General features: G+C 35.4%; 2 protein-coding genes across 9 annotated transcripts; one reads left to right on the forward strand and one right to left on the reverse strand.

Moving 5' to 3' along the window:
- Positions 1–894: 894 nt before the first annotated feature.
- On the reverse strand, positions 895–14,427 carry LOC131534944 (early endosome antigen 1). 8 transcript variants are annotated; one of them, XM_058768079.1, is made up of 24 exons: positions 14,296–14,427; positions 12,662–12,762; positions 12,150–12,384; positions 11,993–12,057; positions 10,761–11,040; positions 10,509–10,606; positions 9,365–9,488; positions 9,142–9,267; positions 8,222–8,347; positions 8,028–8,132; positions 7,658–7,846; positions 6,782–7,011; positions 6,402–6,669; positions 5,990–6,121; positions 5,830–5,903; positions 4,943–5,027; positions 4,754–4,844; positions 4,273–4,319; positions 4,104–4,205; positions 3,958–3,998; positions 2,531–2,597; positions 2,267–2,449; positions 1,699–1,759; positions 895–1,546 (listed from the first exon to the last, which is right to left on the reverse strand). In XM_058768079.1, the coding sequence occupies exons 3-24, from the start codon at positions 12,321–12,323 to the stop codon at positions 1,416–1,418; spliced, it is 2,799 nt and encodes a 932-aa protein (XP_058624062.1). In that variant the 5' UTR covers positions 12,324–12,384; positions 12,662–12,762; positions 14,296–14,427; the 3' UTR covers positions 895–1,415. The 8 variants fall into 8 exon arrangements, with proteins under 8 accessions (XP_058624062.1, XP_058624061.1, XP_058624064.1 ...); XM_058768078.1 differs by having other exon boundaries at positions 12,662–12,869; positions 14,296–14,396; XM_058768081.1 differs by lacking the exon at positions 14,296–14,427 and having other exon boundaries at positions 10,761–11,028; positions 12,662–12,972.
- Positions 13,813–16,309, forward strand: etfbkmt (electron transfer flavoprotein subunit beta lysine methyltransferase). Its single transcript, XM_058768086.1, has 3 exons — positions 13,813–14,222; positions 14,353–14,483; positions 15,947–16,309. Exons 1-3 carry the CDS (start codon positions 13,933–13,935, stop codon positions 16,300–16,302), a joined length of 777 nt encoding a protein of 258 aa, XP_058624069.1. The 5' UTR covers positions 13,813–13,932; the 3' UTR covers positions 16,303–16,309.
- The last annotated feature ends 65 nt before the right edge of the window (positions 16,310–16,374 follow it).

Here is a 16,374-nt window from a genome sequence, read left to right on the forward strand (position 1 = left end):
CTACCTGGTGTTTTTTGTGAATCACCCAAATGTAGACTTGGAGGAGGAAAATGTTAGAAATGAGGGTGGCATTTAGGACAGGGCAATTAATAGACAAAGTTCCATTTCTGTGATCGAGTGGGGCCAAAAAGATGACAAGGTGAGCACATCTGTGTTTCATGACTTGACAGAGGTGGCAAGAATTATGAATTTGAGTTCATACTTAATCTCCATCTCACAAAACACACTGCATTCCTCTTCTAAATTCTGCATTAACCAAATTTCACACAAAAAAATTACACAAAGCTTAAAATGTCAAGAGGTGCCATATTGTCCATGTACAATGCAAAATAGTTCCCAAAAAACTGTTTTATGTCCTGGGAGTGCAGGAAAGCATATTGCACCACAAATCCTTCCTATCAGATAAATGAATACATTTGTCATGATATGACAGCACGTCTGGCATATGTATACGGCAGGTCCAGCTTACATGACTGTTACGTAAAAGCAAGAGGATTTATCCATCATAAACTAAGCCTAAATGTTTGCTTTTAATGTTCGGGATTAAACGCTTGTCTTACGAGAGCCAAGATCCACAGGAGATCAGCCTATTTTAATGACATTGTAGTTTAATCCCCCTCCCTCTTCAATCCTTCAGACGACAGTCCGATCCCTTTCATTTCAGACCTGCTCAAACCTCAGCAATGGGAGGTCACGGCCATGAGGTCAATTACTTCATCTCCATAGATAACACATATGAAATCTCATGGTGTTACATGTCTTGTTCGAATGCATATTAACACTGGTTTTTGTATAGAGTATAGAGAATCATGGACATGTACATGTTTTTAATAGACTAGATGTTGCCTTAATCTGGCAATTCTTTTAGCACAAGTCAAACAGAAACTGTGCAACATCATGTTTTTCAACCATAAGTGCAAAATGAAAAGCTGACAAGAACTCAAGACTGACCCAACCATCAACAGATATTAATGACCTTTATTATACTGGCATTCTGTATCCTATGTTAGAAGACATTTTTTGAGTGAATATCTTTAAATATCTAGAACTAAATAATATAATTAATTATTATTATGTTACTGTTGTATAAACTCAGTATGTATTAGTGAAATCAAATATCTCTTTAGAAAATAACATGTAACTGGCATTCAAGACAATAAAAAGTCAGTATTTATGGAAAAATGAGATATAGAACTATAGTCTGTTTCATATGACGTGGATTTAAATTTACCTCAAAGTTGTTTCAAACACTTGAAGGCTAAACAACAACACTGAAAATTTGGCAACATGCTTATGAAAATTTGTTTCAGTTGTAATAGCTGTACTGTGTAATTCATAATAAATGTCAATTAATAAAGAAACTGTCAGTGCAGTATGGATTCTCATCACTCCAGACGCTGGCTCCCCTCTCCTCTTCAAATGGACCCTTCCGTATCTTCCAAATCTGAGTCACAAACCTCAACGTGCCTTGCAAGGAATGTTCCATCACTGCAGCCCAGGGGAAATTTGTCCTGTTGTAAGTTTGGTTCAGGAGATATTACTTTGGCTGGACCAGCAAGACAGAAAAGAAACATAATTACACAATACATGAATGATAGCGTTCTGAGAAACTACGATAATAGGACCCCACACAAATTTCCAATCAAATTGGCCCCTGATTTTTCTATAATATATCATTGGACTGGTCACACTTTTCACCTTCAAGCAGATTTTCATTTCTCTCTTTTAGATTTTCCATTGCATCTCTCACTGCTGACATCTGCGAGGGAAGTAAGTGTGGGACATTTCAAGTTTTTTTTTATTTAATTCACCATGTATTAGACAGGGTTCACTGATTTTAATAATATCGCACCACAGCACTAAAGCTGTTTATCCCATTGTACTTCTATTTTAAGTGCTGTAAGGATAAAACAACCACACAACATTAGGAATTTCATTCAATACAGGGTTTCTGATGTGTTTTATCCCCGCTTTTATCCCACATCTCCCACAGACGCCCTCCTGCAACCCTAAAAGCTGCTTATGTGCCCCTTCATCCCAGCATGCTCTTCGATTAAGACAAAATGTGAGATCAGGACACTCCAATTAAAGTCTAAGACCTGATATGCTTATGCATGGATTGTTTTGTTTGTAAAACTTCCCTCTCTGGGATATCACAGATTTAGAAACAGAACAGCAATTCCATCAAGCATCTTATTAAAATATGACTGCCTGGTAGGGCAGGTTTTATATGTATGTTTTTACAGTAATCCTCATCATAACATACCTGGGTTGTCTTGCTGTGGTTCTTCAGATTGGTTGGCTGTTTCTGCTCCTCCCCTCCTTCCGGTCCCCCCTGAGAGACTGAGATCTGGGATGAAGACCTCTTTGCTGCCCCCTGCTGGAGTTCTTGCTCCAGTTTCTGTATTTTTCTTCCCTGATGGTTTAATGTGTCAACAGCATTCCAGTTCTAAATGTGTCACACAGCTGTTATTAATTTCTGTATTAAAAGGCCAAAAAAGTATTTACTATGTTGTAGTTGTAACTATACCTTAGTACTTGTAGCATTTTGGACCTTGCTGTCGACCAAACCAGATCTTCTTGTGAAAACTGGAGACCTAGTACACATATCAAATACGTAAACATTTTTTGTCAAATGTCAATAAAATTTGATTTACGGCCTCTTCTCCAAGGCGTGTTTTAATGTCCGCTCCTTTCAAATGTGAATTATGACACTGGGAAAATTCCAGTGTTCCCACCCCCACTCCTCTTCCTGAACCAGGATTCATGCAGATCTACCGAGGAAGAGTTAGGAGCAGCGTTATTGTAGTTAACTAAAACTAAAACCATAGAAAATAGCAATAACAAATTTGTTACTTGAAATAAAGTTAATGTTTATCTGACATACAACAACTCAAAATTCAGCAAATTGAAGAGGAAAGATGAAAAAAATATAAAAATACGGACACATGTATAAAAAAATAATGACAAAAACACACAACTAAATTATTCAAACTTTAATTAAAATTGAAATGGAAATGGAAAATATAAGAATAAAAACTCATTTAAAATATTAATAAAAACTATAATATAATCTAAATGATACTAGAACTAGTAGGTAAGCAAGTAATGGTTACTTTTGTAACCATTACAAAAGTTAACCATGGTTTTACTACAAATAAAACAACAATAAAAAAAAGGTTACTATAGTTAAACCATGGTAGCTACAAATTAACCATGGTTTTGCTGCACTAACGATAGTTTAATAGTATTTGTAGTAAAACTGTAGTCATACGAATGGTTGCCAAAAACATTGTTACTACACTTTTACTGTAATAAAATCATGATTAATTTTTATAATGGAAATAAATAAAAATAATATTGGTGTCACAAAAGGATTTTGTAAATATGACTTTCGTTAAGTGGTCTTTCAAATATCTTTTTTTTTTTTTTTGTACCAGAATTGCTGGTTACCAGAGAAACACAAACAAACAAACTAATAAATTAATAAATATATTATTGGGGTCACAGAAACAGTATTTTTTGTAAATGCAACATTCTCAAATATAAATTTTCTTTCAAATATTTGCTTTTTGTTCCAGAACTGCTAGTTTCCAGTTAAAACTTTAGTATTTTCCTTTCCTTTTTTTCAAAAACCAGTGGTTGAAGAATTTGCTTCAATTTGATATAAGGAATGATCCATAAAAAAGTCAGATAAACCTTGACTGATCTTGATTAATAATGTGCCCATTCGGTGTGTCTGACCATCCATTTCATGGGCTCACTCACTGATTTCTCCACAGATTTTCAGTGGGGAACAGGAGGAGGGGGAGGGGAGAATGATGGAGCCTCTGAGTCTGGAATTTCCCCACAGTCTCATTTTTATATAAGGAGAAGTGGAAATAAACCCGCCTTGGAGGGAAGATAATGAATCAAACTGACTGACAACTGACAGAGTGCTGATGCTACTCTACTGACCTCTCTCCACGCTGCTCTCTCTCTCTGAACAGACTTTTCAGCTGTAGCACAGAAAGGAGACACAAACAAGCACAGCCAGGAAGTTATACTATAACACTTTTTCTTTTGAAGTGTTTAGGAGTTTTACTACAGGCGTGGTGCAGCACCTGCTCTGTGACCAGCCTCCTCTGTTGGTTTGGATCTACAAGGTCTGAATCTGCAGGTTTCTGTTTTTTAGTCTCTAATGGAGATTCTTTCTCTGGTTTGCTCTATGGAATGAAATATCAATGAATAAACACACTAACACACATGTGCAAACTAACGTCAAGTCAGTACCTGCTGGGGAGGTTCCTCCTGCTCAAGCTCTGCTTGCCTTCTGCTTTCTGGAGCCAAAACATAAAAACCAAGTAAGTTGCATCCTCATGAACGCTTAGCTATTATTCCTGTTGTACAAAATGTGCATTCTTCAGGAACGTTTCTCCAGTACACAAGTGGGCGATAGAGTTACTTATAAACTGCTGTGCTTTTAAGCAGTAATCAGGTAGCTAGCTAAACACAGGTCAACAGTTTCAATTTATTTTAGTTTCAAACTACTCCGCCAGCTTTACATCAGATGCTAATGCTAATACGCTATAGAGCCCCTTCTAGTTTAAATGCTACACCTACTTGCACTGTGTTTTAAATTCTGACACATTTCGGAACAAAACAACATGTACAATCAAGCTTGTATATCTAGGAGCTTTTGAGTTCTATTAATTATGATAAACATAATAATAAACATTTTTGGCCTTTACTCAATCTTAGCATGAGGAAATACCTTCTAGCAGGGGCTTCGGTGACTCTAAGTCCTCAGGACTGCATTCACTGACCACTTCCTTTCTCAACAGCAGACCTTTATGTCCAAAAATCTGCCCGAGGTAAGAGGCACAAAGACATGTGATACTGAAACCTCGTCAGATTAATCTGTTCTGCCGTGAGAGTTTTAATGTCATGGCTGTCGTTATACCTCCTGCTCCAGGGCGGATAACTTGATCTGAGCCTCTGCTTTCTCTGTTATCCTCTGTATCTCCAGGTTCTTCAGATCTTGATCCCTGTGGTAGAAAGAGATAAAGAGCTGATGACATGAAACCTGTCATATAGTTTATTGTTCCATAAAGGAACAATAAGCGGATGCTTCCTGTTTTACTAGTTTTTGACCGTTTACTACATTCCATGACCGTTAAACCCCCAACTGGAAATAAATGGTGTCTTTTGTCCTGATGGACTGATCTGAATTGTACATCTTAAGGTCTTTAAACAGTCACATGCACCATTCATTCAAATATGGCCATAACTATTCATTTATGTTAACACTGGTTATGTGGATATAAAATATATATCAGTTATATATATTGTACAGATAAGCATGGCATAAATATATTGCTAATATATTTTAAAATATATTTCCAAAATACGTATGTTTTCTTATAATTGCTCATTTATTTTTGGGACATATATATATATATATATATTTTTTTTTTTTTTTTTTTTATTATATTATATTATATTATAAAGCTAATCTTTCTTGGTTAAATAAACATTACTTAGACTATCAGAAAAATAATATTTTATATTTTTACATTAACAATGTAATCAATATTAATGCCAAGTATGAATCTCATCAAGTTTGATCACAGGAATAAATTACATTTTAAAATATATTAAAATAGAAAGCAGTTATTTTAAATAGTAAAAATATTTCACAAATAAATGCAGGCTTCAAATAAATCAAACATTAAAAATCTTACTGTTCAAAAACTTTTGACTGGTAGTGTATTTTATTAATATATAATTTATATATGTATATATATATATATATATATATATATATGATTATGAATAAAATATACATACTTTTCTTTAATTTCTTGATCTCTCTTTGCAAGAAGCTGCTCCAACCTCTGGACCTCACCGCTCTGTTGTGACACCTGCACAAGAAAAATCATATCTCTGTTATCGCTTCAAACAAAAAAACCAAGATGACCCGGATCTCTGTCAGGTTTGCAGGTCCCACCTGAAGGCGAGCAGACTGCTGCTCCTGTAGCTGTTCCGCCAGCTCAGTGTCTCTGATCTTCAGCATGTCCCTCACCTTCAGCAGCTCCGCCTTCACCTGCACCAACTCTCCATCCACATCTTCAAGAGACACCTTAGACATGACATGGTTTTTAACATTGGGAGGTTAAAAAACAGTCTGACCTACCTGACAAACAGCACTTTCAATGCATATTATATATTTATTCATGAGGGACTTTTTTGACTAAGAACAAAGGACATACAGAGCTACCCATGAGTCTCTGCTGCACATGGCTTTGGTCCCTCTCAAAGATATACTTAAAAGATACTAACATACAACACAGTAACACTACACTTGACAAATGGTCACATTGGGCCAATAAAAGGAAACAAAAAATGAAAACAAAAGTTACATTGTCATTCACTCGCTGTTGACTCTTGAGCTCATCGAGTTCTGCTTGTGTCGAGCACAACGTCATCGCCACATCCAGCCACCTCTCGTTCCAATGAGCAGCCAGTTTCCTCAACTCCTCCTTTTCCCGCTCAAACGCCGCCTTCATTTGCTGTTGCTCCTCCTCTTTATGCTTATACCCCGCCTCCAAGATTTGGACTTTTTTTTCCAGGTCTTGACATTTTAATTGCAGAGTCTGATTTTCTTGTTCTAGACTGTCCTGCGATTCTCTGTGTATATGGAATTAATAACATGGATCAGAGCCATAAAAATCTGTACAATCAATATTAATAATAATTTCCAAGCAACACTGAAGTTAGATAATGGACAGAGGTGTCCGACCTGTGCTGGCAGCATCTCTCTCCCAGCTCTATCATCTTCTCATGAAGCCCATCATCAAATGTTTTCCTCAGTTCCCCTTTCTCTCCTATCAGCTGCAAGCGCTCAGTCTCCAGTGCCGCAATCTGATTGGTTTGGATCAGTTTCTCTGCCTCCAGCTCGTGTAGCTGGTTAAGAGTCACCTGTAGTCTCTCTGTAGCTTTGGTCAGATCAGACGACAGCTTTTCGTTCAACTGAAATTTCAAAGTATTCAGAAAAGGCTTGTTCAGAACAATTCAGAATAAACTAAATAAAAAATAAAAAGGTTTTAATGAAAGCCAAATAATATAATATAATATAATATAATATAATATAATATAATATAATATAATATAATATAATATAATATAATATAATATATCTGGCAGTTATCATCTGGGAAAGTCAGATCTAACATTCAAAATATTATGTATTTTTGAAAAATGTCTCTTAGGCTGCATTATTTAATTAAAAATATAGAAAAAACAGTAATATTGTGAAATATTATTACATTTAATAATTTAATATTAATTGAAAACAGTTTTCAATGTTATTGTATTTTAAAATGTCATTTATTCCTGAAATGGTAAAAATTCAGCATCATTACTCCAGTCTCCAGTGTCACAGAAATCAGAAATAATTTTCACAAAAACATTTATTATTATTATCAATGGTGAAAATGGTTGTATTGCTTAATATTTCTGTGACAACTGCAAAAGACAGCATATATTTTAAATGATTTTTTTAATTCAATCAATTAAATTTTTCCTTTCTGAACAAAAGTATTAATTTGTTTCATAAAAGAACCCCAAATGTATGCATGGTGGTATATTTTTGTATACAGATTTGGAAAAGAGTGACCTCTTTAATGGAAAGCAGCTCCTCCTTCATCAGCATGGTTTCCATCTTCTGTTTGTTGGTCTGGCTCTTAGCTTGAGACAGCTCATGATGGAGCTCACACACCTGCTCAGTGAAGCCCTGTTTGCTCCTCTGCTCCCTCTGCAACTGCAGATCCAAAGCCTGGATCCTCTGATGCAGCTCTGCTTTCTCCTTTACAGACATAGACAGAACGGTCAGCATTTATACCATATTACATCTAAAACAGTGCTTCTGAACTGGAGGGCTGCGGCCCAGAAAAGGTATTAAAATGTGTACAATGAATAACATTTTGTCTGATAAAACTGTTGATATTGTGTTAGGTCAAAGCTTAATATGAAATGTAATGCCAGACCTGGACAAGATGGTCTTTGTCCATTAAAGCTCCGGATAGTTTGACCTTTAAGTCATTCAGATTGTCTTCTAGTCTCCGGGTTTTAGTGGAAAACAGGTCTTTTTCCTAATAAAAGCAGATGATAGTTTTTCTGGCAGTAATGGGTGTAATAATGAAAAAAAATGAGAGAGTGTAGCACAGTTTTTTGCTCATACCAGCTCCATTTGTTCCAGACGGCTGCGGGACTCGTTCAGCTGGTCTTCTAGCTCTTTCTGGGTCTGGATGGAGCTGCTCAGTCTTTGTTCCAACTCTTCTGCTTGGTTAATTGCCTCATGTTTCCTCTGTGTAAACGTTTGCACACTTTTTAAATCTAAACTCAGCAAATTCTTAGCTTCATTTTTGTGCATTAAATGTAACTTTTAAAGGAACAGTTCAATCCAACATTTTAATTCTGCCATCAATTACTTATTTTTTATGTTTTTCCAAACCTGTATGACTTTCATTCTTCTGTAGAACACAAAAGAACATTTTTGAAGAATGTTTGGTAACACTTTACTTAAAGCCTTTATGTATAATGCATTATAAAATTAGTGTACAGTCTCATAAATAATTATAACCATAGTTAATACATTATAACACTTATCAATTCATTGTTACACTACACATTTCAAATTTTAGGTTATAATTATTTTTTACGACAAGATATAATGTATTATAACGCGTATTATGCATATTATACCCTTTAATAACCCTTTATAATGCATCGTACATAAAGGCTTTAAGTAAAGTATTACTGAATGTTCTTTGGACCAGAGTTATTTTAGTATTATTTACTATATTTATTTTTATGTATTCATTTTAATTCTACGTTGTTGTTTTTTTAGTAATTTTATTATGTGTTTTTGTCATTCTTAGTAGTATTTTTTAATATTGCTATTCTGGATTATTATTTTAGCTTTAAATTTTAGTGTAATTTTCATTTAGTTTGTACGTTTTGGACCCTATTGACTTCCACTGTATAGACAAATTCAAAATCTTCTTTTGCGTTTCATGTAAGAAAGTCAAACATGAGGGTGAGTAAATAATGACAAAATTTTCATTTTTGGGTGAAAAAAAAATGGAATCAGTGTTTAACCTCTTCAGAGGAGTGGAGCTGTCTCAGTGCGCTGTCTTTCTCATACTCCAGGTCATCTGTTCTCTCCTCTGCTTTCCTGAGAGCTTCTCTGAGCTTCTTTATCTCTTTCTCAACCTGCCTCTGTCCCTGGTGGAAGCAGCAGCATACAAAACCTTCTTAATAGATTGAAGGTATCAAAGATGAAAGTTTGCAGATGTTTTGTGTCACACACAGTGTGCTGTACCTCTCTGAGGGTTTGGTCTTTTGCAGCGGGCAGAGTTCTGCTGAGAGGGTTTGGTGAAGTGGGTGGACTTCTTCTCTCCAGGTTAGACCTCATCTTCAAAATGTCCAACTCAAGCTGCAGAACTCTTTGTTTACATGGAGTGAATCAACATATCAAATCAAGACAAAAATGAAATGTGTAAAAGTGTGTCTGTATTGCTTTTATCAAATGTTATGGATACTTTTTCATTGTGAATTATATTATTGACAGCAATTCGAGCAAAATAATAATGAAAAATTAGCATTAATTTCTTTGTTCCTGATCTCCAGTCTGATTTGAGTTGATCCAAATAGCATCTTATGCTTCAGTGGATTCAAGAATATCTGATCATCTGTACAAAGGTGTCACATGATCAATAGCACAAACGTGTGACTTAGAAATAGTGCAAAATTCTCAATATTTATTTGCATTAAACACAGTGTTTGTTTTTAAATCCTTCCAAATCTTAGAAAAATGTGTTTATTTTTGGTTTTAAGGGGAAAGAAATACAGCGATCTTAGACTTTTGGACCCCACTGTATGATACCACTCAAAGATTTGGGGTCAGTAAAATTAATACTTTTATCTTGCAACAGCTCAAAGTGACACTATTTATAATGTTACAAAATAGTTCTATTTTAAATAAATGCTGTTCTTTTGAAATTTTTGTGTCATGATTTCCACAGAAGATATGAAGCAGCACAATTGTTTTCAACAATAATAAGAAGAAATGTTTCGTTAACAGCACATTAGCATAGTAGAATAATTTCTGAAGGATCATGTGACACTGAAGACTGGAGTAATGATGCTGAAAATCTGCACAGGAATAAATGACATTATAAAATATATTCAAAGAGAAAACCTATGTTTTAAATCATAATAATATTTCAGAACATTGATGTTTTACTGTATTTTTGATCAAATAAATGAATAAATGCAGCATTGGTGAGCATAAGAGACTTTTTCAAATACAAAACATTTTACAGACCCCAAACTTTTGAATGTAGGCCTATGTATGGATAAATGAAATACTTTCAAGTTCTAAGTAGCAGTGTGTCCTTGCAAAAAAAACCTCTATGTACTTGTCACATAGAGTATGGATTCCATATAACACCAATATAACTCACTTGTCATGTAATTCCCCTTGACGGCGGCTTTCCTCAAATCGGCTCAGCTCTGCAGCTTCCTTGTCTTGTTCAAGAGCACTCACTGCTTCAGACAGCTGCTGTGGGGGAGGAAGATCAACAGCGATGAGGTTTCCTTGTATACAACAGCACACTTTGACATCCCATTCCTGTTTACTGTCCCATCAAACCATTATCAGACTAAACCAATTGTAAAATTCAGTGTCTGTAGAGCTCAAAGTGCTTCAACCATACCTTGTGCTTCATCTCCAGGACGTTTGAGATGCTCTGGCTTTGTTGAAGCTGAGATCCTTTGGTTTTCAGAAGGTCTGTCTGAGCATCCAGGTGACCTCTGGTCTCTCGGAGCCTCTGGATGAGCTCTGCTCTCCTCGTGCTGCTTTCCTCCAGAGCAGCTCTGAGCTCAAAGTCTTCAGCAGAAGAGTGTGATCGCGGAGCTCCTTCTGGAGCCAGACGGGATGTAGATGACCATCTCGTCATGCCTGGGGAGCCCCTGCGTTTCTGGCTGCCAAGAGTACTGGTTTAGAGAGATGTCAATGTTTTTATCATTCATCAGTTGGAAAAAATCATTTTGAAAGTGATTCATCATTCCAATGATATTGATCCTCTGTGATATTATCATTGTGGTGTGTGGACTTCACTATTCTCATAGAATTAGAATGCTTATTCATTTTATATTGTTATAATTTCCTTGAAATTCCTCGCCTTCAGGTTATCCAAGATGTAGATGAGTTTGTTTCTTCATCAGAACAGATTTAGAGAAATTTAGCATTACATCTCTTGCTCACCAGTGTGTGGAGTGAATGGATGCCGTCAGAACGAGAGTCCAAACAGCTGATAAAAACATTGCAATAATCCATAAGTAATCCACACGACTCCAGTCCATCAATTAACATCTTATAAAGTGAAAAGATGCATGTTTGTAAAAAACAAATTCATCATTAACTTTAAAACGTCGCTTCTAGCCAAAATACCAGTCCATAATCCATAATTACACTTCCGCCAGTGAAAAAGTCAATCCTCTGTTGTCCTCTCACATCAAAATCCACCCACATATTTGTTTAGAACTGTTTTCACTTGTAAACGGTGATTGATCTGTGCATATTTCTCTCCTGCTTCAGACGAAACGATTTTTCACTGGAGAAATTAATGTTATGAATAGAGCACTTGTATTTTGGTCCGAAGTTAAAAACGTCTTAACGGTGGATTTGTTTCTTACAAACATGCACCTTTTCAATTCAAGACATTAACTGATGGACTGGAGTCGTGTGGATTACTTGTGGATTATTGTGATGTTTTTATCAGCTGTTTGGAATCTCATTCTGATGGCACCCATTCACTCCATTGGTGAGCAAGTGATGCAATGCTAAATTTCAAGAAACAAACTCTACATTATGGATGGCCTGAGGGTGATTAAATTTCTAGTAAATTTGTATTTCTTGGGTGAACTATTCCTTAAAAGCACTAACCTAGTGCTGATTTTTGAACGGTCAGTCAATCCAGATAAGCCTACACAACTCCATGCTGGAGATTTCTGAAAAGAAGCGTTATATTTGTTAAAATTTTGTAAAAGATTATTTTAAAAAATGATTTGTTTTGATCCTCAGAGCTTCACTTTGTACATACCCGAGCTTTAAGAAGAGATCTGCTATCCCACAAGTCAAGATCCGAGAGAGCGAGGGGACTTTGAGACCTAAGAGTGCGCCAGAAAGATGTACGGCCCGGGTCAGCGTCCCATTCCTGCCCACTCCAGAATCCTGAAGGTGAAAGGCTTCTTCTTTCTCCTCTCCACTTGGCCATATCCAAAAGTGAGTTGAGATACTGTGTACTCAGCTGCAGATTGTCCTGCCCTTATACAAAACTATTTCACACGAACCAGACAGTTTGAACCTAGCATGCCAGAGTGTGCAACAACATGGAAACCATGTCTAATGTTTGTTGCTAGAATCTTTTTAAACTTAGTTACTCGACAGTCAAGCAGTATCTGTGGCAGAGGGGGCTTTGTAGCATTTGCTCTATTATAATATGCATAATATTAAGAGTAAATGTTCATAGTACTATCAATTGAGATAAATTTGTCACTAATGCTGTCTATTATTAATTTACAAGTACATAATTACCAAAACAATATTACGTACCTTTTGTCTCCTTGGTGATGGTTGTTTTTCCTCCTTGTGTTTTGATTTCACACACACTCTGTACTTGACACTCAGTCAGTTTCCTTATTGAGCAGGCAGTGCTGTTGAAAGAGAAGCCTTGGCAGCAGGTATCTATGGTGACTGTCATATACAGGACGCAGCCCACCTCTGCACTGAACACTCATTTTGTGAGCTCATGGGACTATTTCTGGAAGGTATGATTACTATGCTGAAGATTTAACATGTACCTGCCGGAACACTGTAACCAGTCAATAACAACAATGGAATATATTGTTACAAGCAAATTAATTTAATCTATTTGTTCATAATTGTTTAATTATTCTAAACATTATTAAAGTAATTATTTAAAATAATATTTTAATTATTTTTTATTGTAAATGAATTAAAACGACTTAAAGTCAGATTTAAATTAAAAAGCTGTGCAAAGTAAATAGAGGAGGAAAATTAAAAAGAAAGAACTATCATGTTACCATTTCCACAAATCATGGAAATACCATGGTAATTTGAAATATACCATAGTAATGCCATATTTAATTAATTTAGCATTTAACATGTACCTGCCAGAAGACTGTAACCAGTCAAGGACAACAACATAAATTGTTCCATGACAATTATTAAAATAATCTATTCATTTTTATTTAGCTATTTCATTTTAATTTAATATATTTGAAAATTATTTTCAAAATAATGACCTTAAAATATCCTTTTAATGTGTGTGTGTGTGTATCGGTACAGATTTAAAATACACCTTTAAAAATGTGAAGTACACGTGTGCATTCCCATATGAATATGGTATTAATATCGTGGTATATATCAAATTACCATGGTAATTCCTTGTTTTTTGTGAATTAGTACCAAAGATAATTATTTATTTTGATCTTTATCTCTTTTTTCCCCGGTATTCATGTTTACAGCGTTTTAATTTAAACGAGTATATTTTAAATGTTCTTTCTATGCTAACATGTTCCAAAAGAGTGATAACTGGCAAATGTATCATCCTTTACTATTACTTTTGTAATTGATTCCTGGTAAGCTTTTTGTAGGATGTTTTTTACCCCTTGTTAACGTATTCGGAAAATTTACAAACTTCAAAATTAAATGTTATTTTTTAGATGAGCGCTCTGATTGGTGAGATTATCTTCGTGACGTTGCAGACGTGCCAAGCCGGTCTGCGCATGCGTGACAGACATGTGGCAGAAACGTAAACAAAAGGAACAGGAGGGCGTTTGATTCGTTTAAGCATTGCAGACATGTACAGAGGAATAATCCTGTGTTTCCGCGGTCAGGGAACTTTAAACGCATTTCAAAGAGGAACGTGTTGTTTAATGCGTCGATACGTGAGAAGCGTCAGATCAGAGGATGATATAAAGAACTTCATTGCAGACAACACAGAAATAGTGAGCTCCCAAAGTTTAACCCCAGAGATTTCTTTAAGACTCTTCACCCCCACCTGCCGGTTCTGGACGGAGAGACCTGAATTATGGCCTTTCCCTGATCCGTTCTGGGCAATATATTGGCCCGGTGGACAGGCGCTGTCTAGGTAACAATTCACTACTAATAATACACGCTACAGTAGATTTTAGATTAGTTACTGTAAGATATGCTCAGTCTACCTGCGTTATTGTGTCGTTTTTATTAATAATGCAGTTCTGAGTGGACTGTTTTCTCAGGTATCTGTTAAATAACCCCGAGGTGTCTGGAGGCAGAAAGGTGCTGGATCTCGGCTGTGGTTGTGGAGCATCAGCCATTGCTGCCAAACTCACTGGAGCTTCTCATGTTGTTGCCAATGACATTGATCCAAGTGAGACTTGTGTTCCTGCCACACCTCATAATTGAAATAAGAATAAGTGTGATTTGTAAAATTCAACTTTTAGTAAACTAAACGTCCTTTTTTGCAGAGTTTATCAAAAACATGGTGGGCAAAATTATTAGATCACTAGTATCTTCACCAGCTAAAAATGGTTTTAAGTCAGTTATTTCTATCTTTTGCTGTGGTGTGTCAGTAGGAAATATCAGTTTATATTTCCAAACATTCATTTTGCCATTAATTGTAATAATTCAGTGAGATTTTTGTCTGACAGCAGCCAGTGCTCCACAGAGATCTGATCTGATCATCATCAGTCTGTCTGGAGTGACATGAAGAAACAGAACAAACTGAGACTAAATCCAGAAGAACTGGCAACGTCTCCAAGATGCTTCAAGAAACCTACCTGCAAAGCTACCTGAAAAACTATGCGCAAGTACACCGAGGGCAAAAGCTGCTTTAAACGCAAAGGATGCTCACACCAAATGTTGCTTTAATTTAGTTAATAGAAGATAATTGACATTATTTTTGACAGCATCCTCATTTTACAGCATTTTTACACAAGTGCCTAAAACTTTTAACAGTACTGTAGCTTTGCAGGTAGGTCTCTTGAAGCATCTTGGAGACGTTGCCAGTTCTTCTGGATTGAGTCTCAGTTTGTTCTGTTTCTTCATGTCACTCCAGACAGACTGATGATGATCAGATCAGATCTCTGTGTGGAGCACTGGCTGCTGTCAGACAAAAATCTCACTGAATTATTACAATTAATGGCAAAATGAATGTTTGGAAATATAAACTGATATTTCCTACTGACACACCACAGCAAAAGATAGAAATAACTGACTTAAAACCATTTTTTAGATGGTCAAAATTCACATTGATTATTTATAATCAATTTAATGTTTTTAACAAAAATAATTCATTTAAACATTGATTTAATAGAAAACTGTCCATTAAGGTGTATCCATTAAGTAAAAAATACTATAATAATACTTGTACTTTGAACACACATAAATGATGTGCCACTTAATCATTAAATTTTCAAACACACAAATAATAATAATAATAATAATAATATGAAAAGCACATTTTTAAATAATAACATTTACATGGTTATAAGGGTCTAAAGCAGGGTTATTATAGTTAACTAAAACTAAACCCATAAAAAATTGTTTAAATAAAATAAATGTTAACTGAAATAAAAGCTATATACAAAACAGTTTTATTTAAAGAACTTTGATGTGCTAAACTAAACTGCAACAAGAATAAATAAAAACTATTTAGACACTTATATAAAGAAACAATAATTACAAAAATGCAATTAAATGACTAAAACGAAAATGTAAAATATAAAATTTGATGTTATCAATATAAACTGATTTAATGTTGGTTACACCACACTGACTGACAAACAAAGGTTTTATAATATTAAACATAAGTGCTTTGTTTTGTTTTTACAGTTGCTGCCATTGCCACAAAAATGAACTGTGAACTGAACAATCTGGACCCTTTACCTTGTGTGACAGACAACATGATCAGCTCAAAACCTGATGACTGGGACCTCATTCTTCTCGGAGACATGTTCTATGATGAAGATCTGGCTGATCGTCTGCATAAGTGGCTCCAGACATGCATAACCACACGTGGAACACAAGTGCTTATTGGTGACCCGGGACGGGCTCAATTTGAAAGCCATGACATCAGAAAATTATTACATAAACTGGCTCACTTTGAGCTGCCCGACTCAGTCAAAGAGGAGAACTATGGACTAACAAATAGTACAGTGTGGTGCTACAACTACAAGCCTGATCTATAACAGCTAAAGCATTCAAGTGTTGAGTATAGTATGGATGTCAATAAAACATTATTCAAGAAAGAAGAAGAAGAT

The sequence above is a fragment of the Onychostoma macrolepis genome, chromosome 25 (assembly GCF_012432095.1).
Source record: "Onychostoma macrolepis isolate SWU-2019 chromosome 25, ASM1243209v1, whole genome shotgun sequence".
Classification (NCBI taxonomy): domain Eukaryota; kingdom Metazoa; phylum Chordata; class Actinopteri; order Cypriniformes; family Cyprinidae; genus Onychostoma; species Onychostoma macrolepis.